Source organism: Chiloscyllium plagiosum, unplaced genomic scaffold, assembly GCF_037043375.1.
Source record: "Chiloscyllium plagiosum isolate Xiang-an unplaced genomic scaffold, Cpla_swu_hap1 HiC_scaffold_16, whole genome shotgun sequence".
NCBI classification, from domain to species: domain Eukaryota; kingdom Metazoa; phylum Chordata; class Chondrichthyes; order Orectolobiformes; family Hemiscylliidae; genus Chiloscyllium; species Chiloscyllium plagiosum.
The window spans coordinates 59,260,364-59,287,113 of NW_028270154.1; the positions used below are offsets into that span (position 1 = coordinate 59,260,364).

At 38.8% G+C, this 26,750-nt stretch overlaps 1 protein-coding gene across 4 annotated transcripts in view; it reads left to right on the plus strand.

Moving 5' to 3' along the window:
* ablim3 (actin binding LIM protein family, member 3) overlaps positions 1–26,750 on the plus strand; it is a 351,872-nt gene that overhangs the window by 91,509 nt on the left and 233,613 nt on the right. For 3 of the 4 annotated variants that reach the window (XM_043703814.2, XM_087995438.1, XM_087995439.1), the window contains exon 2: positions 2,391–2,531. In XM_043703814.2, coding sequence (XP_043559749.1) covers positions 2,391–2,531 — 141 coding nt within the window. The remainder of the gene's footprint in view (positions 1–2,390; positions 2,532–26,750) is intronic. The other variant, XM_087995437.1, reaches the window with a different exon arrangement.

The window sequence follows — 26,750 nt, forward strand, 5'->3', positions numbered from 1 at the left end:
TTACCAAGCAAAATATTTGGCATTCTCTTGGGAATTGTGCAGTGTTGTTTTGCACACATATTAGCACTTAAAAATTATTGTTGTATGTCACAAAATGCATTTTTAATTACAGTGCAAACTAAGTTTTGCAGGTCTTGACAAATCCTAGAGTAATGATTAAACAGAATGTTAACTACTGGTTACTTCACAATCAAAATGCTGACTTCATTTGCAATAATTCTTCATGCAAGAAATGTTACACAATTTGTATTGCAGATAAATTAAGTGAGGCTGCAATGAATAACTTAGTGTTAAATCTATGCCATGTTTAATACTTTGAGAAATGGTGGACCTCTTTAATTAGCAATGATGCAGTATGTAATGTAAAAATATAAAAGCTAAGCATGCAAAGGTAAATTTAATTTACATCAGATGCTGTGAGGTGGCCTACTATAATAAACAATGGCTCATTATATTTGAAGTTTTAAACTTTGCTTACAGTCATCCACATGCCAGAAATTTGATATAATGCAATCACTGAGCATAAAAGATAAAAATGGGGAAGACATTTGGCTCAACCTCATGCATCTGTACAAAACAAACCTATAACCTATTACATCATCAAATTTTTTTTAATTATTGCAAGCTTATTTTGATTCTACTGCTCTGACTCTCACAGGTTGAATGTTGTTTATCTGAAAAGCTTCCTGACATAAGACTGAATTTCATTCTGTACGTCCTTGTTCTAACTTCATGTTTTAAGTTTAAATGGAGCTTTAGATTGCTTTTCTTTCCATCATATCTTGTCTTATGCATCTCGGCAAAGTTCCCTCTCGGATGACTTCTTTTAATGCTGAAACTCTGATGCTTAGTCAGATTTCCTCATTCACTTCTCTGGTGCCAGCTAACGCTTTTGGCTTTGTCTGTCCATCACATCCACATAACTTGCCTGTGCCTCATTAATCAAAGCTGGAGAACACAATACTGAAAATTGGTCAGTTTTGTAATGCAACTCTCCAACATGGAGTCTACTCTTGTGATAATTTAGTTCAGTGCTAGCTGCAGTATCTACTGTCTTATGGTGAGTAAATGACTTAAAGATTAATAAAACTGCTGTTCCTACATCCTTATCAATTTCTGTTCTATAAGTTTATATATAGATGTAATGTTTTCTTATGTTCATTTTTCCTTGATTAATTTAATCTCTCCATTTTGTGCATTTGATCTTGTTTATGTTGTGACATTTTAGACAAAAGGTTTTGGGATATGCAATTACCATGTAGACTCCAGTTCCTAACTGAGCAATCTCACGAAAATGTAGCAGTAATAGTCACATTACATATGCTGAGTAATTCAAATCTGATCATCCAAATAGAAATATTAAAATGAATTCAATAACTATAGCTTGGATATTACATGCATTCATCAGATGTGTTTTTGACAGGTGGGCAGGTTATAGGCCAGGTGGCGAGCCCATCACCTTCACACCCATCCCTGAGCTCACCTTCATGCTACAGGGAGCACGAGGTTAACGCAGAAACTGGTAGCCCTCCCCACCCTTCCCGTGTAAATAGATAATTGAGTTAATGGGCCATTGGAATGACCCTTCCACTTAACATCAAAATACCTTAATCCTAATCTTTCAATTTCCAACTATTCACTGCAACAAATTAATTGCCTTTTGGCATAAATTCTATAGTCTATCACAAGCATTTAGAGATGTATGATTAATTTGTAAGCAGACTTTGTTCTAGGTGATGTCAAATGATCTGGAACTCTCATTAATCTTCCAGTCACATCCTGATAAAGTAAAATCCCTGCTGTTCTCTGAAGAGTAGACCTGATTGCCATCAAAAAATGTAACATATTTACTCAGACCCCGTGGCATCATTGAGACTCCCAGGATAACAACCTTTTCTTGCATCAGCTGAAACTTGCAAACCTGTTCTCAATAACAAGAACTGATTTAATAATTTAAGGTGCTCATCAACTGTTTCAGCAACTAAGAATAAGTCATCCACCTACCACAACAAATAGTTTGGTGATGAAAAGCTCTCATAATTTATGTCATTCTGTTATGAAAAATAGTAAGATGAGTAAGCAACCACGACAGAAGTTGCTTGACTTTAACCCGTTTTATAGAAGGTAGCAGTAGTGGTTACATTTCAGAAGACAGGGATGTTGAAGGTAATGCACAACTAATGTGACTGCTCCTTTTGGACTACTTGAACTGGAGACAGTACATAGTCTTTTCCTAATTGATATTGATGAAGGGTTCCAACCCAAAACATGGACTTTTCTGCTCCTCCAATGCTGCCTGATCTGCTGTGCCTTGCCAGCTTTTCTTTTATTCAACTCTGACTTCCAGCATCTGCAGTTTTTTTCTAATTGGAATTTTTTTTTTGTTTCAGCAGTACCCTACCAGCAGAATTCGTATAGTCTTGGAGGTGTGCCCACAAGCATACGATGTTACAGATGTGGAGGAGTGTGCAAAGGAGAGGTCGTGCGGGTTCATAATAATCACTTTCATGTCAAGTGTTTTACCTGTCAAGGTAAGTGCTTTATATGCTTTCTTATATCTCAAAATAAATTTAAAACGTTCGCTCATTATTTGAAATAAATCTGCTTCAGCTCCACCTGCTATTTACCTTTCTTAAAACTTCAATTTCATGTTAAAACCTGCTTTATCTCGGGGTTGCTTTCCCACTGGCCACACATGTATGGCTGATCACAAACATATGGCAATTCCAGAACAATTTAATTATAATTCCAACGGAAACAGAATAGGATGGCTGGCCTTAGGAAGAAGACCCATATAATCCTAATGTTAGCTCAGTTAGTTGGATGGCTGGTTTGTGATGCAGACTGATGCCGACAGTAGGATTTTATCCCTGTACTGGCTGTCACCATTAAGCCTCTGTCTTCTCAACTTCAACATCACCTGAGGCATGATGACTGTCAGATTAAACTCATCTCCAAACATCACTCTCTAATGAGAGAGCATCTTCTGGTCCTTTTGGATTATGGTGAATTCTATGGAGGTACCTCACTGCTTTATCAATGGTAGAGCCTTTATCTAGCTCCTGCAAGACTAGTAGTACAGGAGTAGATGAGGGTGTAGGTCTTCTGCAGAAACAGCCACAGTCAGTAAGAAACATAACTGTTCCGCCTCCTGTTTAACTACTGATCCTTTTAAAGCTTTTTCATTTTTTCTACTGGGACATGGGTCCACTGTAACTTCCAAGTGGACAAAATGTACAATGCAATTTTTAATATGCTGCAAACCTTGACACTTTATCAGATGAGACATCTAACATGTTGCGAATGTTTCTTTCCAAAGTGTGAACAATAATTATAGCCCAAATATTCCAACTTCACTAGTCATGCTATTCGAATATTTCAACTAATTTAACAATGCACTCCAACGTCTGTAATGAAATGAATGATTTGTTCAGCAGATGAAAGTAGTTCACTTCATAATAGTCACTTAGGCAGGATGGATATTTTTTCTCATGAGTATGGTATTGCCTGTCATCAGGCATATGTATCCTCATTTAATTTGTGCTTTATCTGAGATGTAAACATCAAAATCAAATTCACTGCTTCTACATAGTGTTTTCAGTGCTTTGAAGAATGACACCTATTCGGGGTCATCAGTTTTTACATTAAAGACGTGTACCTTCCCTTTTCACGTGGTACACCTAACTGGTACCCTCTGTTTGAATGAGAATTAGTTGATTTTCTGATGAGTAGCAAACATGAGCAAAATGCTTGGGTTTTTCTTGACTGTTTGTCATGAGCAGGATACTTTATCCAGTGTGGTAAGAACTGTCAAAATGGAACCATTCTTTGTACAAGTTGTAACTCTTATTTATGAGACTGCTTTTGTTGCATTGTTGGTGCTTTCCAATCACGTTATTCTTAATTAACTCAATGGATGAGGGCATATTAGTTGCCCTTGAGAAGGTGGTGGTGAGCTTCCTTCTTGAACCACTGCAGTCCATTTGGCTTAGGTGTATTGACAATGTTGTTAGGGAGGGAGTTCCAGGATTTTGATCCAGCAATACAGAAGGAACAGTGATATATTTCTAGGTTAAGATGATGAGTGATGTGAGGAAAAGTTGCGAGTGGTGGTGTTCCAAAGTATCATCTACCATTGTCCTCCTAGATGGTAGTAATTGTGAGTTTGATATATGATTAATGAGACAGTGGTCACAGGAGTTTGATGGTTACTGTTGGCAGCCACAAAATTAGTAGCTCTGGACTCTGAAAGTGATAGGAATCTTGCTAACTTGGATAGCTTTCTGGCTTTTTTTTGTTTTTCTTTCCTTTTTTATTGAGTTTCAATGTAATTGACTAGAAAGATGACCATCAGTTAGTTAGCTCTCTTCTACTTCATCAAGACTAAACACATACATGGTAACAGCTTAGCAGGACTTCTTCACTCTGTAGGAATGACCCCAACCTTCATTTGTTCACAGTTTCAATACAATCCTGCTGTCATGTTAATATTTCTGTTCAAGGCCTATTGCAGTTTTCCAGTGAAATCCATTCACAAGTTAAAGGAATAGCATCTCATTTTCTGCTAAGGCACCTTACAGCCTTCTGGACTCAACAATGAGTCCAGCAAATTTAGATCATAAACTCTGTGTTTCATTTTGATGACACCCAGTTCCTTCAGGATCCTCCTGTCCCCATCCTGGGTGTTTGCTGTCAGCAGAGGTGACCTATTTTTTACTATTCACTCCGAACATTAACAGCTATTTTGCACCTACATTTATTGTTTTTCAACTATTATCATTCCCTTTGCCTTTTGCTCTGGGCACCCTCACCATTTATAGAACATAGAACATAGACCAATATAGCGCAGTACAGGCCTTTCGGCCCTCGATGTTGCGCTGACCTGTGAACTATTCTCAGCTCATCTCCCTACACTATCCCCTTATCATCCATGTGCTTATCCAAGGATGTTTAAATCTCCCTAATGTGGCTGAGTTAACTACATTGGCAGGTAGGACATTCCACGCTCTTACCACTCTCTGAGTAAAGAGAGTAAACTTGGTTAACTTTGTGCTCATAGTTAATCATCTCCTGCTCTATTTCATTGGGATCACATAGCCAGCCCTATAGTATCCAGGAGTAAAGTTCCACTTATTTCTCCTACTTAACCAACAGCAAAAAAACATCAGTTTTCCAAGCCCCTTCAGTTCCAATGGCTCTATGTTAACTCTGTTACTGTCTTCACAGGTGCTGCCAGACTTGCTATTTTATGCATCACTTTTTATTTGTATTTCAATTAGTTCTGCTTTGGTTTCCTATTTGACATGTTTAAATTCACCATAATCACATTTGGTTATTAATTGCCTCAGCTGTATTCAATATTTAGCCATTGCCTCAGTTTTTTTTTGCTTAATGCAACAGAAGACAACTGTTTTGTGTTTTCTATTTTTTATTGGACAGGGAGTGGGTGGTTAGTACAGTTTTTTTTTTATTGACTCTGTCATTCTGCTCAGGTGTAAGTACCTCTGAAATATTTTCTAATTCTTCCTGGAGAAATGAAGGTTTTTATTTTTTTTTTGTCATCTGTGATTGCAAAACCTACTCTGAAACTTTGCATCCAGTATTGCCAGTGTTGGAATAAGAGATGATGGTTCTAATACACAACAAAGGTGGTAGACTGAGCATAGACAATGCTATATTCAGCAGTAAAATAGTGTTAATGCATGATCAAAGATCAGAGAAAACATTCTTTCAAAGAAAAATATATTCATATGATTGATTCAAGATTAATTTTCATTTGATGAGATGGTTATTCGGTGAGATCAGTATGTGGGTATCTAAGGCACCCTAAGTCTGTCCCTAAATCTCCCAACAGAAAATTCTTTCTGCAGAAAAAAGATCTTCCAAAGGTTTCATAGCTAAAGCAACGTTTCCTATTTTTCACCATCATCATTGCGATTATGAAGTTCTTGGGTGGAAAGAATGAGATTCAGCCAAAAACAATAATAAAGATAAGAGTTGCAGGTGTTGTTAAAATATGGATCCTTTTAAATCACTTTTCAATCCATCTGCTGGTAAATCTGTGCCTTATAGATGCAAGTGGACAAAATGCACAATGTAACTTACAGTGTGCTTTTGTAGTGTTGCAAGGTTCTATACTAATAAGCCATTCAGCTGGGCAGATCATTGGCTGAGATGCTGGGTGAAGCCAGGTTTACAAACTCACGGTATGATGGAAAGGTGACCATGTGGAATTGAAGGCCTTGACTTCACCTCCACCTTGCTGTGAAGTCAGGTTTGTTTATATGCTTTTGATAAACCTGTGATTTGTGGGAGCACCTGGCAACCAGTACTACAGTTTACAGCCCCATTCTGTGGTCCTATTCGAGGTTATCAAGGTTTTAACAGGAAAAGCCAGGGTAAATAAACTATTTCTGGTAGTTGAGGATTCTGAAACTAGGAGGCATATTCTGAGAATTAAGGCCAGCTTGTTTTGGAGAGATGGTAGGAAGTACTTCTGCACACAAGAGGTGGTAGTTGTTTGGAACTCTCTTCCAAAAATGGCAGTTGTTGCTGGACGAGTTGTTAATTTTAAATCTGAGATAGATAGATTTTTGTTCAGCAAAGGTTTTAAGGGATATGGGCCAAAGACGGGCATACGGAGTTAGGCCACAGATCTGCCATTGAATGGGGGAACAGGCTCGAGGGGCTGAATAGCCTACTCCTGTCCTAAAAGGGAAACTTGCCCAACCTCATAACTTTTTGTAAAGGGCAAACAGCAGAGATTCCTGCTAGCTTACTGGGGATTCTGCAGATTTTCACCTCCTCGAAAATTGGAGGACATATATTGGATTGATTGACATGGCATTTAACTGTTGATGTGCAGAGCCACAGTGTCATTAAAGTTATCTCAGCAGATCCACCAAGCTGTCAGCTGGGATTATTGGATTTATTAGAACCAGTCACCATTTAATTGCAATCTGATAGGCTTTTACTTTTACGTTATTGTAGACTGAGCAAAACTCACACGAATATACCAACTGCCTACTACATCATAAAACCCAATGTAAGACCACCTAATTACTGTATACCAGTGTAAACACTGGTTTATAAGATATCTGATTCATAGGTATGTAACAATTGAACAGTTATGATGCGAGCTGATGGTAATACTGAATAAGTCAAATCCCAAAATTAAAATTATCAACCAAATTATACTGTACAAGAACTATTTGAAGTAAACTTATTACAAATACCAGAATTAAAGATTCAAGACTTTTCCCCTCAACAACACCATTAAAGATACTCAAACCTCAATGAAGGGACATTGTATCTCCATTTTGAAGTTTCTTGTTCAGTTGGCATGATTGTAATTGTATTCTTTTCAGAAGATTTCTGTGTTCACTTGAAGTTGTATTTTTAGTTAATATCTCTTTCTAAGATCCTTAAGCAACCTACTAACACAACTCGCTTTATTCTTAATGTTCTTCTTAAATTTTGTCTTCCACAGCTTTCTGATTTTGAAGCTTTTCTATTACTGACATTAAGCTACTCAGGAATTTTCTTCTGTCCTGATTGCTTTGGTGAATGCTAAACTGCAGTGCTCCTGTTACAGGCTATTTCTCTCTAAATGACTACATGTCTCTGAAACAAACCTGCAAAAACTGCCTTTCAAAAGAAGCTTTTCGGTCTAACATTTTCTGTGTCATAAGACACCGTGTTGCTAAGCCCTTCTCCCCTTGTTAGTATTACACTGAACTATTTACCCTGGGGGGAGGTGAGGGGTGTGTGGAAGATCAAAACAAAGGCACTTTAAAAAGGAGGAAGAGAGACAATGGTAGAGATCACATGGTCAGAGGAAAAAAAACCTACACTGCTAACTGACACACCTGTGAATCTTCACAGCTACTGTCTTTGCTGTTTGAGATCAAGAATCTCAGGACATCGGAGTGTGTCTAAGAAAAATTAACAGACAGCAAAATTCACTGTTGTCCTAGGAGGAACCTGTATGGGATAGCTCTTAGCATAGGAGAAGATAAGTGCATAGTTCTTAAAATGTAACCTTGCAATAAATCGACATTAGAGAGTAGAGTGAGTTTTTTTTTGGTTATATGTTTTATTGAGATCTGTCTCTTGATTAAATTTTAAAAATATATAACATCGGTAACAAGTTAGCCTTGAGCAGTATTTTCACAGCAGTAAGATGGTGTTACTTTCTGAATCTGTTAGATTGTTAAGGATTATTAGTTTGAGAATCTCCAACTACCGGAAATAGTTTATTTACCCTGTCTTTTCCTGTTAACACCTTGAAGACTCGAATAGGACAACAGAATGGGGCTGTAATCTGTAGTATTTGTTGCCAGGTCCTGTTGGATGTGGGAGATTAAGCAGAGTTTCCATGTTACTGATGATTATGTCTGCAGGAAGTGTCTTTAGTTGCGAATCCTATCAGATTACATGCATCAGTTGGAGCAGCAGTTAAAGACAATGAGGAATTTACAGGAGCGGGGGGGTATGATGGATGATAGCTATAGGAAGGGAGAAACACCACAGATACAGTCAGGTAGATGGTTACTGCCAGGAAAGGTAGGAGAGGGAGGCAAGTAGTGCAGGAGTGTCCTGTGGCTATCCCTGTCTCAAACAAGTATGTTGTTTTGGAAAATGAAGGGGGTGATGGACTTTCAGGGTAATGTAGCATGAACAGCCAAGTTTCTTGTACCGAGACTGGCTCGAATGTAATGAAGGGTATGTCAGGTTCCAAGTGATTGATTGTGGTAGGAGACTCTCTAGTCAGAGGCACAGACAGACATTTCTGTGGCCAGCAGCAAGAAATCAGAATGGTGTGTTGCCTCCCCGTTGCCAGGATCAAGGATGTCTCAGAGAGGGTGCAGAATGTTCTCAAAAGGAAAGGGACCAATAGGAGATCATTGTGCACATTGGAATTAATGACATAGGAAGGAAAAAGGATGAGATTCTGAAGCAAGAATATAGAAAGTTAGGCAGGAATTCTTAAATGGAGGCCCTCAAGACGAGGAATATCTGGATTATTCCCAGTATTATGAGCTTGTGGGAGTTGGAATAGGAGGATAGAGCAGATAAATGTGTGGCTGAGGAGCTGGTGCAGGGGAGAAGGATTCACATTATTGGGTCATTGGGATCTCTTCTTTATAAGAAAGACGGATTGCACCTAAATTGGAAGGGGACTAATATACTGGCAGAGAGATTTGCTCGATCTGCTCGGGAGGATTTGGATGGGGGGTGGGGGGGAGGGGTGCAGGGGGAGCTGGGAGATAGTAGGGAGATAGTGAGGAAAGAGATCAATCTGAGACTGATACAGTTGAGAACAGAAGCAAGACAAACAATCAGAGCAGGCAGGGACAAAGCAGAGAACAAGATAGGACTGATAAATTGAACTGAATTTTTTCAATGCAAGAGGCCTAACAGGGAAGGCAGATGAACTCGGCATGGTTAGGAACATGGAACTGGGATATCATAGCAATTACAGAAATGTGGCTCAGGGATGGACAGGACTGGTGGCTTTATGTTTCAGGATACAAATGCTATAGGAAGGATAGGAAGGGGGAACAAAAGAGGAGGGGGAGTGGCATTTTTGATAAGAGACAACATTACGGCTGTACTAAGGGAAGATATTCCTCGGAATATGTCAAGAGAAGTTATTTGGGTGGAACTGAGAAATAAGAAAGGGATGATCATCTTCTTGAGATTGTATTATAGATCCCCCTAATAGTCAGTGTGAAATTGAGAAACAAATCTGTAAGGAGATGTCAGTTATCTGTAACAATAACAGAGTAGTAATGGTTGGGGGTTTTGACTTTCCAAACATAGACTGGGACTGCCATAGTGTTAAGGGTTAGATGGAGAGAAATCTGTTAAGTGTATACAAAAACTTTCTGATTAACTATGTGGATATATCTACTAGTGAAGCTGCAAAACATGACCTACTTTTGGCAAATAAGGCAGGGCAAGTGACTGAGGTGTCAGTGGGGGAGCAGTTTGGGGCCAGCGACCATAATTCTATTAATTTTAAAATAGTGATGGAAAAGGATAGACTGGATCTAAAAATTAAAGTTCTAAATTGGAGGAAGGCCAATTTTGATGGTATTAGGTAAGAACTTTCAAAAGTTGATTGGGGGCAGATGTTCACAGGTAAAGGGACAGCTGGAAAATGGGAACCCTTCAAAAATGAGATACCGATAGTCCAGAGACAGTATGTTCCTGTTAGGGAGAAAGGAAAGGCTGGTAGATATAGGGAATGCTGAATGACAAAAGAAATTCAGGTTTTGGTTAAAAAACAGAAGGAAACATACGCCAGAAATCAAGTGAATCCTCAGAAGAGTATAAAGGCAGTAGGAGTATACTTGAGATGGAAATCAGGAGGGCAAAAAGGAGACATGAGATAGCTTTGGCAAATAGAATTAAGGAGAATCCAAAGAGTTTTTTGTAAATACATTAAAGACAAAAGGGTATCTAGGGAGAGAATAGGGCCCCTCAAAGACCAGCAAGGCAGCCTATGTGTGGAGCCGCAGCAGATTGGCGAGATACTAAACGAGTATTTTGCATAAGTGTTTACTGTGGAGAAGGACATGGAAGATATAGAATGGAGGGAAGTAAATGGTGACACCTTGAAAAATGTCCATACTACACAGGAGAAAGTGCTGGATGTCTTGAAATGCATAAAATTGGATAAATCCCCAAGACCTGATCAGCTGTACCCTAGACCTCTGCAGGAAGCTAGGGAAGTGATTGCTGGGCCCCTTGCTGAGATATTTGTGTCATTGATAGTCACAGGCATTTTGCAGCTTCTGGAAGATTGGAGATTTGCTAATGTGGTGCCACTATTTAAGAAAAGTGGTAAAGAAAAGCCATGGAACTAAAGACTAGTGAGCCTTACCTTGGTGGTGGGCAAGTTGTTGGAGGGAATCCTGGGGGATAGGATTTGCTTGTGTTTAGAAAGGCAAGGACTGATTAAGAATAGTCAACATGGCTTTGTGCGTGAGAAATCATGTCTCACTAACTTGATTGACTTTTTTGAAAAAGTAACAAAGAGGATTGATAAGGACAGGATGTGATCTAAGGCACTTAACAAGGTTCCTCATGGTAGACTGGCTAGCAAGGTTAGATCACATGGAATACAGGGGAAACTAGCCATATGGTTACAGAACTGGCTCGAAGGTAGAAGACAGAGGGTTGTCGTGGAGAGCTGCTTTTCAGACTGGAGGCCTGTGACCAGTGGAGTGCCACAAGGATCGGTGCTGGTTCCACTATGTCTTGTCACTTATATAAATTATTTGCATGTCAGCATAGGAGGTATAGTTAGTAAGTTTGCAGATAACACCAAAATTGAAGATGCTGTGGGCAGCAAAGAATATTACCTCATCAGAGTACAATGGGATCTTGATCAAGTGGGCCAATGAGTTGAGGAGTGGCAGTTATATGTAAGGTGCATTTTGGAAAGGCAACTAATAGTAGGACTTATAGACGTAATGGTAAAGTCCTGGGGAGTGTTGCTGAACAAAGAGACCTTGGAGTGCAGCTTCAAAGTTCCTTGAAGTTGGAGTCACAGGTCGAGAGTAAAGTGAAGAAGGCATTTGGTATACTTTCCTTTATTGGCTAGAGCATTGAGTACAGGAGTTGGGAGGTCATGTTGCAGCTGTACAGACATTGATTAGGCCACTTTTGGAATATTATGTGCAATTCTGGTCTCCCTCCATCAGAAGGATGTTGTGAAGCTTGAAAGGGTTTAGAAAAGATTTACAAGGATGTTGCCAGGGTTGCAACATGAAAGCTACAGGGAGAGGCTGAATTGGCTGGGGCTGTTTTCCCTGCAGCATCAAAGGCTGACGGGTGACCTTATGGAGGTTTATAAAATCATGAGGGGCATATAGGGAAAAATAGACAAGATCTTTTCCCTGGGGTGGGGGAGTCCAAAACTAGAAGGCATAGGTGAGAAGGAAAAAGTTAAAGGGACCTAAGGGGCAATGTTTTCATGCAGAGGGTGGTGCGTGTGTGGAATGAGCTGCCAGAGGAAGTGGTGGAGGCTAGTTGATTACAACATTCAAAAGGCATCTGGCTGGGTATATGAATAGGGAAAAAGTGAGGAATGTAGATGCTGGATTGATCAGAGTCAAGAGTGTGTTGCTGGAAAAGCACAGTAGGTCATGCAGCATTCGAGGAGCAGGAGAATCGATGTTTCAGGCATAAGCCCTTCATCAGGATGAGCCCTTCATAAGTCATTCCTGATGAAGGTCTTATGCCTGAAATGATGATTCTCCTGCTCCTCAGATGCTGCCTAACCTGTTGTGCTTTTCCAGCACCACACTCTCGACTCTAAGTATGTGAATAGGAGGGTTTTAGAGGGATATGGGCCAAGTGCTGGCAAATTGGTTCAGATTTGTTTAGGATATCTGGTCAGCATGGACGAGTTGGACTGATGGGTCTGTTTCCGTGCTGTATATCTCTTTGACTCTTTGACCTCAAGGTGAGACCTCATTTAAACACGTCAACAAAATTTTAGAGAACCCTTAACTATTCACTGAATTCAAAGGAAACTAAAATTGTATGCTCCTTTCACACAATTTAAAAATCAAAATCAAATCAAACTTAACTACAGATGGTCATGGTCATTTTAGAGCCCAAGTTTCCGAATAACAAGAATAAAAATAATAATCAGGAGCCTTCATCATCACGCTGTGACCTTGAAATTGAGCTGTGTTTATGGTTTATAATTATAAAATATTCTCAACCAAATTTCTTCTCTTTGTTGTTTTCATCCAGTTAATGTTAAATAGTTTAAGGGGGAAGTTATGAGAAGTACCTTTAGAAACTTGTTTAGTTTGGATTTTTAAAAATGTATTAATTATTTTTCATTAGTTAAATCTGTAAAATTATTTTTTCTTATTCACTCTGACTCATTTTTGTTCACATCATAAATGAAACCTCGTTTCTGTCAAATTCAATCCTGCGTAAATATAATTCACCCATATGTCACACTCTTCATTTTGAGGAACTTTTTCCAGACCATTATCTTACAATTTTGTTTTAACTAAAAAAGCAAACTTCTGATGACTTATTAAGTGACACATTAGTGGAGTGTCACAAAGGTACAAATGAGCACTATGAGAATTACCCCTGACTGTGTGATATGCTAATAAGAAGGTCTGCATCATTATAGGCAGTGATGGAATATCTCTTGAACTTGTTCTGTCTTGGAGTACTAAAGCAAGATGAAACCACACTAAGATACTTTGTAAATTAAGTTAATGCTTTCCTTACTAAAACAGAAATAGCTGGAGAAACTCAGCAAGTCTAGCAACATCTGTGAAGAGAAATCAGAGTTAACATTTTGGGTCCAATGACCTTTCTTCAGAACTGATTGTAGCTAGGAAAATGTTCGTATATATGCTGAACGTGAGCAGAAGGGGAAGCAGTAAGTAATAGGTGGAGATGAGCTCAGGGAGACGGAGAACAGCAGTTGGGCAGCCTGAGGAATGGTGAATCTTGGAGGAAGAAAAGCTGTTAATGGGTACTGCAGTGGGTGAAAATGGGTTGGCTATGTTGAAAGCAGCCTATTGAGTTTCTTAATCTCATCGGATTCCTTCAATATGCTTTAACAACTTTACAAAACCAAGGCTTTTGTACTAATCACCCCTTCATCTGACAACAGACAAGATGGATAGGAAACTAGGTAGCCAAATTCTAATCAAATCTTCTCATTAACTTTGGCAGAATCTCAGATTTTATGGGTTTCATTGTTTCTCATGGGCACATCCTTTCCCTCCCTAACATATCATTAATCTATGGGCCAAAATTGTTGGAATCAAGATGAATTGATGGCTCCAAGCATGCACATACTGTATCAAGCTCTCCATCTATTACCACCTTCCTCATGGGGCATCATTAGTTTATACCTTCCCTCTGCTACTTCAAGCCGAGAAACTGGTTCCCAAAGGCGGTTGTTTTGTTGGTTGATGAATGGAAATAATCACCAATTATGAATGGATTGTCCAAAACAGGGTAAAAAGGTTATAAAGAGACATAGCGTGCACTTTTTTTTATCTAGACTCTGTTCTGTTGTAATGTGGTAGTGTATTCTCATGCAACCTTGTGTTATAGAAAGTCATGCAATAGAAATAATGGTGACTGTAGAAAAACAGGATGGGCAAACCACCAAAAATATCAGTAAAAATCAAAACAAAAACACTAGTTAGCCTAACATAAATGATAGCACAGTCTAAGGAAATGTTGAAATCATATATGTTAATGAAATAATGCAGTAAATGTAACTCTTTAATGGGTTTCTAGTTTGCTGAGTTATAGTTCAGGTCGTACCAGTCCACACTCAGCTTCCCTAGTTATATAATCTTTCGAGTGACAGTTTGTAGAGAACAACAGAATCCATGAAACTCCACTGCATGGGTCTGAGTTAATGATAAGGGTTTTGTTCTCGCCACTTGGAAACCAATTCCTGTATCTCTCAAAACTGCCACTTAAAAATAATGAGAAAAAAATTCCAAACGAAGGCTTCAGTAATTGTGAGGGCTCATGGTAATGAAGGAAGTTACAAAAGTTTGGAGGATGGTATGGACTTGAAGAGTTTGGGAGTGTTGTAGGGACTGGAGAAGTACTAAGATAGGAGGGTTTAAGCACAGGGGGATGATGCAGAAATTGGAGGTTTACAATGGCAGGAAGAGGTTTCAGAAAGCTGAAGAGGTGGGGATCTGAATGAAGTGACACAAACAGGAAGGGTTGTTGGGAGTGGAGGAGGTTGCAGAGAGACCAGTGATCTGACCTGGAGCAGTTATGAGGACTGGAGGTGGTTTCACAATGAGGTAGGGTTGAGAGCAGCAGGAGGTTACAGAGGTAAACATTTAAGGTAACTGGGGATGGAATCACATAATAGCCAACGGGAGTTTGCGTTTACAATTGTGACAAATTATTTGAACAAAAACTGCAGGACAAACAGAAGTATTTATGAATTAAGTTTTCCCTTGATAAAATGTATAAGGATTTTAAGAACCTCTTTAATCTTGCAATGCTAATTGGGAACAATGATTAGAGATTTAATGGTTAAGTATTTACAAGCCCCTCAATTAGTCAGGCTACGTATCAAATGTAACTTCAAATAGAGGTCCTGCTTCCTTCTAAGTTCGATGCGAAACTATTAATGGAAGAAAAGGCATGCTTTCCAATGTATTGTTCAATATTATCCTCTCATTCAAGACCACTTAAAATAAAATGATATCTGGTCATTTATCTCATTGTGGTTTTTTGTTTAAAACTTAGTGTGTGCCTATCCTTCTTCACTGAGATATTTTGTGTTGACCTGAGCTTGTAAACGTCAGCATAAAACTACTACTTTTTCATGTAGTAGCAATTTAATCTATCAGTGCAGATATTTTATACTATAAGAATATTACAGTCTTCTAATCCCATGTTCATTGTGTATCAAACTCAGCAAGAAAAATAATTGTACTGTTATTGCAAGTTTAAGAAATAACAATACAAATCATAATCCCTTACAATTTTAAATAAATGTACAAAGTATTTGAGAGCTAGGAGTGAAATGCCTTCAATTAAATCAGTAAGTGACAAGGGAGAAGGTGGGTGGCAGTAGCTCAGACATGAAAATTGCAGTAGAGACTAGAAACAGTGACTGAATTCCTCCCCGTGTTTAAAAAAAGGGGGCGGCACGGTGGCTCAGTGATTAGCACTGCTGCCTCACAGCGCCAGGAACCCGGGTTCAATTCCTGCCTTGGGTGACCGTCTGTGTGGACTTTGCACATTCTCCCCGTATCTGCGTGGATTTCCTCTGGGTGCTCTGGTTTCCTCCCAGTATCCACAGACGTGCAGGTTAGGTGAATTGGCCATGCTAAATTGCCCATAGTGTTAGGTGCATTAGTCAGAGGGAAATGAGTCTGGGTGGTTACTCTTCGGAGGGTTGGTGTGGACTTGTTGGGCCGAAGGGCATGTTTCCACAATGTAGGCAATCTAATCTAAAAATAAAGGGCTGAAGTTTACCAACAATTAGCAAGTGTCAATTTAAAGGAGTTTTATGGACAGTTTCTTTCTGGGAATTCTGATGAGTTATCTCATTCAATTCTCCTCTGCTAACCTCATTATGAAGACATCACACTCCAAGCTATGTACTATCTTGGCTTGGAACTACTATATATACACATGTATAGGTCAATCTCATGTATAAGATGACCCCTTATTTTGGCCAAAAAATCTTGTGTTTTCCATATATCTCGTGTATAAGTCAACCTTAATTTTTCACAGTTACAGATCAACATTTATGAGTCAGTGTGCCTGCATGTTGCGCTCCAATCCAGCTTTCCAGTTTGCCGGCCATACCGCTGTGTTCTGGGTCTTCCAGTCCACCAGCCATCATGCCCTGCTCCAGGTTTTCAGAATTACTGTAGTGGTATTGCAGTACAGGGCGACTGCCGTATCCGCGGAGTCGGTTTCAGCTACCCGCAGTTTAATGCAGCCGAAGCATGTTACACAGAATGTCCCAGAACCAGGGCCGGGGGGCTGCAGGGAAGGTAAATTTCCCATTTTATCTATCTTTTGGATAAATATTTATCCCCTTAAAAACAATACCTCGTGTATAAGTCGATCCCCTTATCAGATCGACTTATACACGAGGTCGATCAGACTAAAAAAAAAGTCTTCAAAATTTGACCTATTCATGAGGAGATACGGTATGTCACTGTTCTTTCACTGTTTCTTGATTCAAATCCTGGAACTCCCTTCCTAACAACATTGTTGCTGTATCTATCCTTCAACTTGTCCTTCAAGCTTTATCATGCTTCAAGTCCTAATGCATTATTGGTGTGATAGAGCAACATCACCGAAGGAAAGAAAAAGGAGCAAATCTTGTTCTCTAGATCCAACTATTTTGTGGAATGTCTTGCCCCACATGGGCTGAAAATCGCCTTGCTCAGTCAGATTGAAATTCATGGCACTGAATTCCTCAAATTCAATCAATAATCAGTGTCACATAAACTACAACAATACAACATGCAACTCACTCACAACCTTCTCAACAATAATTAGGGATGGGCAATGAAAGCTAGCCTTGCCAATGGCACTGATGAATAATAGAGTGAAGCAATATAAATATTTGGTTTTTTTAACAATTTATCTGACGTAGTATCAATAATCATTAAGCAGATATTTTCTGATTGTGCTTTTATTTAATTTATTGTTGGATTGTGAAATATTTTACTGTTTTGTTTTATGTTCCTTGATAATTTTATGTTATAGTTCCTCTTTACCTTCTTAATTGTTATGCTTTGACATCAAATCTCATTGCACAACATTTTTGTTGTTTGACTCTCCTTCATAAAATCTCTGCATTTCACAGCTTGGTGTGACTATAAGGAATGGAAATGTGTTGCTGGAAAAGCGCAGCAGGTCAGGCAGCATCTAGGGAACAGGAGAATCGGCGTTTCGGGCATTATTGCCTGAAGAAGGGCTAATGCCCGAAACGTCGATTCTCCTGTTCCCTAGATGCTGCCTGACCTGCTGCGCTTTTCCAGCAACACATTTCCATCTCTGATCTCCAGCATCTGCAGACCTCACTTTCTCCCCGGTGACTATAAGGAATGCCTAAGATCAGTATTGGATTTAATATATAGGGATGCAAAATAGGCAGCCAATGTTGCCACCTATTTTGCATCCCTGGCCAACAGGAATTTTACCCCCATGAATCTTGTTACACGTCATGTTGAAATACTAATCTAGAGTTCCTTGCAAATCACATAAAAAATGATATACAAGAACCAAAAACACAACAATATTTCATGTCATTTTCTTATTAAGTGATCATTTCAAATTTTAATGGTTTGAACTGTTTCTCTCATGCTGTGAAAACATATTTCAGCCTTTGGGAAATGTAAGCTGTCAAGGTCTAGAACAATAGTTGGAAGGTTCAGAATGCAAAATGGAAAAAATAGTCATGTATAGTTGCGGAGGCATGCTAAACCTTTGACTGGGTCTATGTTATTATCATTTGCTGTCTGCTGCTGAACCTCTTGAATACATTGTGAAGCAGAGTACTGTACCACATACGTTGGGAAATCAGAAATGAAAACATAAAAGGCTAGAAAAATGCTAAGCAAGTTAGGCAGCAGTTCTGCTCTGCTCAGAGCTGCTTTAATGAAAGGACAGACTTGAAACATTAACTCTGTTTCTCTCCCTACACAGATTCTGATTAACCTTCTGTTTTTCCAGCATTTTCTGTGAATATTTTATGAAGTTGTACACTCATATGATGTCTGATGTTATACCAATGCAAAGTCTGCTTGATGACATTGTCTGGGAAATTAAGCTCAATCATTCCACTGTTGCCTGTGATTAAAAGTCCCAAAATGAAGTAATGGCAGTCCAAATTGTTCTGATCCACACAGCAAACTTTGAACAGCAGGCTGCAAGTGCTAATACACATAAGGCTGTAATATAACATCATAATACATATAAAGCTGTAATATAGCATCATCCTAAAATTCTTGGGAATGAGATATGTAATAGCCTATGTCATATCTGTACAATGATAGAGGGTCAGGAGGGTCACCAGAGGGTCAGGAGGTGCAGGTAGGTCTGTCTGTCTCAGTTTCCACTTTCATTTATGTTATGGGCTACCTTGTCCTGTATAAGTGAGGGAAGAATAGCAATGAGTATGTTGCTCTGTGCTTGGGTGATGAATTTGTTGTGTCTGAATAACTAAGTATGGGGAAACAGCAAGAGCAGAATGAGAGACAGGCAGCATTTGATAGGTTTTTGAGTGACCCTTCTCAGAATAGTCATGTATAGTTGCGGAGGCATGCTAAACCTTTGACTGGGTCTATGTTATTATCATTTGCTGTCTGCTGCTGAACCTCTTGAATACATTGTGAAACAGAGTACTGTACCACATACGTTGGGAAATCAGAAATGAAAACATAAAAGGCTAGAAAAATGCTAAGCAAGTTAGGCAGCAGTTCTGCTCTGCTCAGAGCTGCTTTAATGAAAGGACAGACTTGAAACATTAACTCTGTTTCTCTCCCTACACAGATTCTGATTAACCTTCTGTTTTTCCAGCATTTTCTGTGAATATTTTATGAAGTTGTACACTCATATGATGTCTGATGTTATACCAATGCAAAGTTAATTCTGATTTCTCTCCATAGATGCTGCCAGATCTGCTGAGCTTTTCCAGCAATTTCTGTTTTTTTTCTTTTTTATGGTATCCACAGTTCTTTTGTTTTTCTTAAGGAGCAGAGGATGTCATGTTTCATTGATATTGACAATTCCCATGTCCAAAACTGAGCCTTTGTAACCTTGAAGGTGTACTGAAATTCTTACGTAACCATTAGTCATCAGGAGACACCAACTGAATTCTTTTTATTCTTCCAGTATTTTGCTTGACAAAGTCATAAAATCTGACATAAATAAGTTAAAATTTTGGCATTTTTAAAGGACAGTTATAACCACTTCTGCTGACTAAAGCTTTTCCTTTCTTTCCAGCCACTTCATGATTAACATTTGGATCTCTATTAACTTAATAAAATGATATTAACAAGGTCTCTTATTTCTCCTTTTACTGAATGCAACATGATAACTCAATACTTCAGTGCATGAGAATCAGACAAGCTTCTTCCTTAGCAATTAAAACTGCAGGATCATCAAAATTCATACAATCAGAGCAATCTATTCTAATCGTATTTCTCCACTCTTTCCTCTTCAATTATCTTTAACATCTTTCTTTAACCATTTATCAAGTTCATTCTTACATTTTATGATTAACTATACTTCAATATTCACTTGAGGTCTATTTTAATAGTCCTTGTGTGACAGAAATGCCTTTTAATTTCTTTTTGTAATTCAATTCTGATCCTGAGTTAGATCTGCCACTTAATCGTTCATGGAACAATGGAAACAATCCTTCACATTTATACTCTCAAAGCCATTTGCAATTTTGAACAGATGTGTCAGTATCTTTATTCATAGTTTACTATTTCAGTGAAGATTAAGACCTTCCCCACACCTCTACTTCTCACCTTTAAACAACCATCAAACCTCAAACAGATCATTGTTCACAGGAAATTACCCAGCCTTTAGGACAACACCACGTAACCCTGTCACGGCAGCCGTATCAGAGTGTCAACATGGATACCATCATTACACGTGGGGACACCATCCACCATGTACTCGGCCAACGCTGTCTATCTGATACACTGCAGGCAAGGATGTCCTGAGGCATAGTACATTGGTGAAGCCAAGCAGAGACTATGGCAACAGATGAACGGACACCATGTAACAATCACCAACCAGGAGTGTTCCCTCCCAGTTAGGGAATACTTCAGCAGTCTGGGACGTTCGGCCTCGGACCACCTTCCAAGGCGGACTTCGGGACAGGCAACAACGTAAAGTGGCCAAGCAGAGGCTGATAGCCAAATTCGGTACCCATGGGAATGGTCTTAACCAGGACCTTGGGTTCATGTCACACTACAGGTGACCCCACTGCACTACACACTCACACACACATTCCTACAGATCCAGACACTTACGCAGACCCTCTCTCATATGCTCACACATACACACCCACACTCACACCCGCACACGTACCTTCTCACAGCCCTATACCCCTTTACATTCACACATTCACACCCCCTCACACACACACACACAAAACGCGCGCGCACACGCACACACATATAAGTTTGTGGGGTGAATTTGTACTTGCAGAATTACATTTTATTTTTCTCAAAAACTACATGAATCAATGTAAGATTCTGCAAATCCCTTTTTTTAAAAAAATAGAATCAGTCTGAACATTGGGACACAGACAGACAGACTTTAACCTTACATCTTCAATACATTATCTGAGTTGACATGGCATGCATTATTAAAGTTCACTTCAGGATGTAACTTTAAAAAAGGTCTGCGATTTACATGTGAAAGAATTGAAACCAACATGGTCATTCTAAAAGATGAGAGACTTAACAAACAATCCAGGTCTTTTTAAATATATCATTTCAGTTACATCATATTGTAAACTTCTGCTATTAATTCTGAGTCTTACGATCTTATTTTCCACAACCACCTGATGAAGGAGCAGCTCTCCGAAAGCTAGTGTTTTCAAATAAACCTGTTGGATTATATCCTAGTATTGTGTGATTTTTAACAACGAATATTAAGTTAGCTCTTTAAAACATGAATCATACAATCCTGATGACTCTACATGGATTTTTCCATAATTAAGCTTTCTATAATGGGGTAGAGACAATTTCTCATCTTCTTGATTTTCTATTCACTGGTCTTATACATGAGTATGTTATACATTGATGTGAGCACTGTGGTGGGGTGACTTATCAAACTTTTCACTATTTTTAATGTAAAAATATGTGTGATAAGAATTTGTATTCCATTATATTTAGTGACAATTAACCTTTAAATGTCAAAGTTGTCCCAATATTAATCTGGTGCTGATTAGAGCAAGAATATAAATGTAGCAGAGACATGAACCCTGAGTATTCTCATTCTCAATAATCTTTCTCAATGCCTGATTTCCAGATTGATTTGAATCAGGATTCAAACCAATGCATTATTTAGTCAAAGGAATGTTCTGCTGTTTACCCTTTGAACTGTGCCTCTCATATTCAGGAAAGAAACATATCAGACTGATGAAATCATAGCTACTGTACCTTTGTACCTGAGTTGTTCTGGGCTGTGGTTTAATGTATTGTGGCCACAGAATTGTTGGAATTACTGGATATGCACATAGTCAGTTGTAATGAAGGTGTGCTGACAACATGGCATCCATATGTCCTTAAACATACCATGGCGCATAGCATCACCTTAATTGACAATATATATATAATATTTATAATATTATATATATATTGTCACCTTAATTGACAATATATATATAATAAAACGCCAAGGCGTTTTAATCTTTTAATATTCCTGTTGGATTTCAAACTAAATTAAGTTACTCTTTGGCATACCTCATCCCCTGCCCAGGCAGTGATGATTGATCAAGAATTAGGTTTACTTTGTTTATTTTCTATACTAGTTAATTAAATAGTAAAATGTGTTGCCCTTCAATTTACTTTGATTTACAGGTGCATTCCCACCTGCGTGGGAAGATAGAAGTTTACAGAAAGAGTGGAGTTAAAATTAACAGCGCTTTGCAAAATAGTGCAATCAGCTTAATGGTTCAGATCATCTTACTGAGAAAAGAAACTTTCACCCAAATGTTGACAGATGATGCTCTTACGATACGAATCTCTTATTTGGAAAAATGTTTTTTTTGTGATTGTGATAGAGTATTGTATGTGGGAAAAATTACCTCAGTTTGCTATTTTTCACAATGCATGTAGAAAATATGAACATAATTTCACTGCAAATAATGAGAAAAAGATTCTTCCATTGCTGAATGGGGAATTCTGAGTGAAAATAAATGCCGGGTGCTTCTGTTCAGTTGCAGTGTTATATTGCACAGAATTAGTCCAAAATGACTGTAAACAGTATAAACAATTGCAGAATTTAAATACAAAATGCATTCTGCACAAATTTAATTTCTATGTTCTTGGTTGCTAATTTTAAAAGTATTGTGCCAGAAGAAAGCCCCACTATAAACTGTTCATGCTGTCAGGATGAATGAATCACCACTGGAAGTTTTTTCTCATTTCTGAGCCTTTAAGAAGGCTCCAAAAGTTAAGCTGGATTTCTTTTGGTGCAGGGACACTAATAGAAAGGCTTTGAATGGAATGGAAAAAATGAAACATAAGGCTTCAATGCCTTTTGCTCATTCCATCCTCATAAGCATGTCGGCCACTGGTAATCAGAAATCTATCAATCTTGACTTAAACATACTCAGAGACTGAGCTTTCAAAGGTTCACAACTCTCTGAGGAAAACAAGATTCTCCTCATCTTGGACCTAAGTAGAACCTCTTAAGTTTATGACTCCTAGTTCTATATTTCTCAACCAAGGGAAATATTTTATCGAAATCTACCCACTTTATCCCTTTAAGTATTTTGTAAGTTTTGATGAAATCACCTATCATTTTTTGAAAGCCTCGGGAATGTGGGACGAGTTGGCCCAACCCCTCTTCATGGAACAGTCTTGTCATCCCAGGAACGGGTTTAGTGAAGCTAATTTAAGAAAAATTAGAAATTTGTTACTGTACCCAGTACTGTATAACTAGAAAGTAGTTCTGAACATTTTTTATAAGTAATTTAAATAATTTAAAATTGGGTTACTCGTACTTGGAAAGAGATAGAGTGCTTGGTGACGTGGTGTAAAGATAACAATCTCTCCCTCAATGTCACCAAAATTAAACAGCTGATCATCGACATCAGGAAACAAGGAGGAGGGCACGCCCTTATCTACATCAATGGAGCTCCGAGGTGGAGATGGTCGAGAGCGTCAAGTTCCTAAGAGTGAAGATCACCAGCAATCTGTCCTGGATCTCCTATGTTGATGCGACAGTCAAGAAAGTACAACAACGCCTCTACTTCCTCAGGAGACAAAGGAAGTTCTGCATATCTGTAAGGAACCCCACCAACTTTTATAGATGCTCCATAGAAAGCATTCTATCTGGATGCATCACAGTTTGGTACAGCGACTGCTCTGCCCAGGACCGTAAAAACTACCGCAAGAAAGTTGTATACACAGCTCAAACCATCACGCAAGCCACCCTCCATCCATTGACTCCATGTACACTTCTTGTTTCTGCGGGAAACCAGCCAACATCATGAAAGACTGGTTATAATCTTTCCCAACCTCTTTTGTCAGCCAGAAGATACAAAAGCTTAAACACACATGCCAACAGGTTCAAGAACAGTTTCTTCGCTGCTGTTATTGGACTTGTGAATGGACTTCTCAAATTTCTGGGGGGTGGGCGGGTGGGGGTAGTAGTGTAGGGTCAATATCTTTTCTCCACCAGCACCCTACACCCACTACCCCACCCCGCCACCCCCTCCACACTTTACTTCAGTTCTGATGAAGAGTCATCTAGACTCGAAATGTTAGCTTGCACTCTCTCCATGAATTCTGGCTGACCTGCTGTGATCTCCAGCATTTGTCGTTTTCAGTACAGATTCCAGCTTCTACAGTAATTTGCTCCTAGGTTTCTAGTCAATGTTGACTCTTCCCCAGTAGTGAGATGGGGAATTTTACAATAATGATAATAATGGCTAGCATAGACGAGATGGTTTAAATGTCTTTTGTTGGAGATAGACCATAACTTAAGTAGATTTTAATATCCAGGTAAGCTGGCTCAAATCTGATGAACTTTGGACTGAGTATCTACTGAATTTTGGATCTTGCCAGTTTTCAGAGGTCAGGTGATCCTTGTTTCAGCTTCATGCATATTGCAGTGTGTGTACTCTTGTGCTTATCTATCTTTTCTTATTCTTCTTTGGTGTTAGACACTGGCTATTTCCCTCTGATCCAAAGAATGTGTGAGATATAGACACCATGGATGCTGCTTACCTTTTGTTATCTGGTATATATTACTCTAATTCACCAATAATTCGTGGAATGGGGCACTAATGATGAGATTGGTATCATTTTGTAACTAACATTCAGGTCAGGTGGCGCAGATCAAGTTGAACTGAGTTGGCTGGTTGCTTCAAGGGTCACTCCAACCACATGGAGCACAAGAAACACTAGGCATGAAAAGCAACTAACCACTTACGATGCCAGTGTGCTGAAGCAGCATTTTCCTGATCAGGACAGTACGTTTTTCACTCATTTAGTAGAATTTAAAATTCTAACATGATTCACTCAAAACAATTTTGATTTTTCGAGGATTGCTTGTTTTTAAATTGCCAAATTCAAGGTACTGTGCGTGTAGCTGCTTTTAGCATTATACGATATAAGCAAATCCTCCTTTATTTTAAATCAGTTTTATCATACTAATCATACTAATACTTTTATCATACTAATATATAAAGCAGCTCTTTTATATTTCCAGGATATTAAATCACTTAAGGGTGTTACTTCCAAACATTAGAATTTCCAATTTTTGTAAACAAGTACTGAAATTTCCTATTTCTTATAATCTTATGTCCTTATTATGTCTAACTATCTAATACAATTGAAGTCATCTATATGTTTATGATGAACGTTTTCTCTCATTTTCTATTTTCTCACTTTTTGCTGAGGAAACAGTTTTTGGTGACCCTTTGCTGGTTTCAAAAACACTTTTATTTCTCAGACGTGCTACTGTTCTTTACAACATTACAACTCACTTCTTTTAATCTAAAACTATTTTAATGTCCTGAATGAACCACAGATGAGTTATTCTTGCTGTGTTTTTGCTTTTCAATGGAATATATAGTTTTGTAAGGGTTAGGGTTAGTGTTAGGGTTTTAAACTTTTTTAAAAATGTCCCCACTGTTTATTTAGACTATTTACAGTGTTTATTCTTAATCAGTTATTCCTTCAGACCTATAAAATTTGCTAGATTATTGTCTATGATTGGAATATGTCACTTTAAAAATTAACATGACCCAAGTGTAACTAGGGTTCTGGGTAGATTAGTAAGGAAACTATGAAGATATATCAGTCTGGGGATTGTGATATAATTTTTTTCACAAGGAATCAAAAGGAGGGTTTGAGAATTATGGTAGTGGATGGAAGAGCATTTATTGATGAAGTAGGAGCAGGAGATGGGTTGAGGTATTTCCCGTGAGTGAGTCGGAAGTGCAAAGGTTTGCAGTTTGGGAGGATGAGGTGAGTAAGAGCCATTGAATAGACATGATACATTTAATAGCAAGAGTTATAATCCTTGAGCCTTGGTGAGAAGCATATTCAGTGGCAGAGTTGGGAGTAAGTGATGGCACTGTGACTCTGAGATAGCAGAGAAAAGATGGCGACACTGATCCTTACAGAGGATAGAAGACATTGACATGTCTCCTGCACTGCTTGCTGTCTCTTTTCACCCAGGACACAGCACTAACCGAGGTTCTAGTCTGGGTCAAAGTTAGTTTGTTCTGGTGCCGTAGCTTATTTGACAGTCTGCAAGAAAAAGGACTGTCTTCCTTTCCTTCCAGCCAGACTGCCAAGTCCTTGTCTGCAAAGTGAGCTTTCCTTTCCTCTGGACCACATCCTTGGTGATAAGAGTCAAGCTCCACCATGTGAGCTGATGCACTTTGTGTGTATTTCCCATCAATATTTTGAGGTAGTGGAGTATGTAGATAAAGCGGTTTCAAAGGCATATAGGATACTTGCCTTTATTAGTTGAGGCATAGAGGTTAAGAGCAGAGGGGTTATGCTGGAACTGGATAAAATGTTGGTTCGGCCACAGCCAGACCAATGTGTGCAGTTCTGGAATCCATGTTACAAGAGAGATGAGATTGCACTGGAGAGGAGCAGAGGAGATTTATCAGGATGTTGCCTGGACTGGAGGGTTTTAGTTATGAAAGATGAGATGAGCTGAGATTGTTTTCCTTGGAGAAGAGGAGACTGTGAGGGGAAATGATTGAGATTTGTAAAATTAAGAAGGGCATAGATAGGGTAAGCAGTAGGAAATTTCCAGTTGGTGGAGGGATCAATGACCAATGAGCAGAGATTTAAGGTAAGGGGCAGGAAATTTAGAGGGCAGGTGAGGAAATAAATTTTCACCAAACAATGGTGAAAATCTGGAACTCACTGCCTGTAAGGATGGTAGAAGCAGAAACCTTCATAACATTTAGGAATTATTTAGATGTGCACCTGTGATAGCAAGGTGTGATAACCTCTTTAAGGCCCATG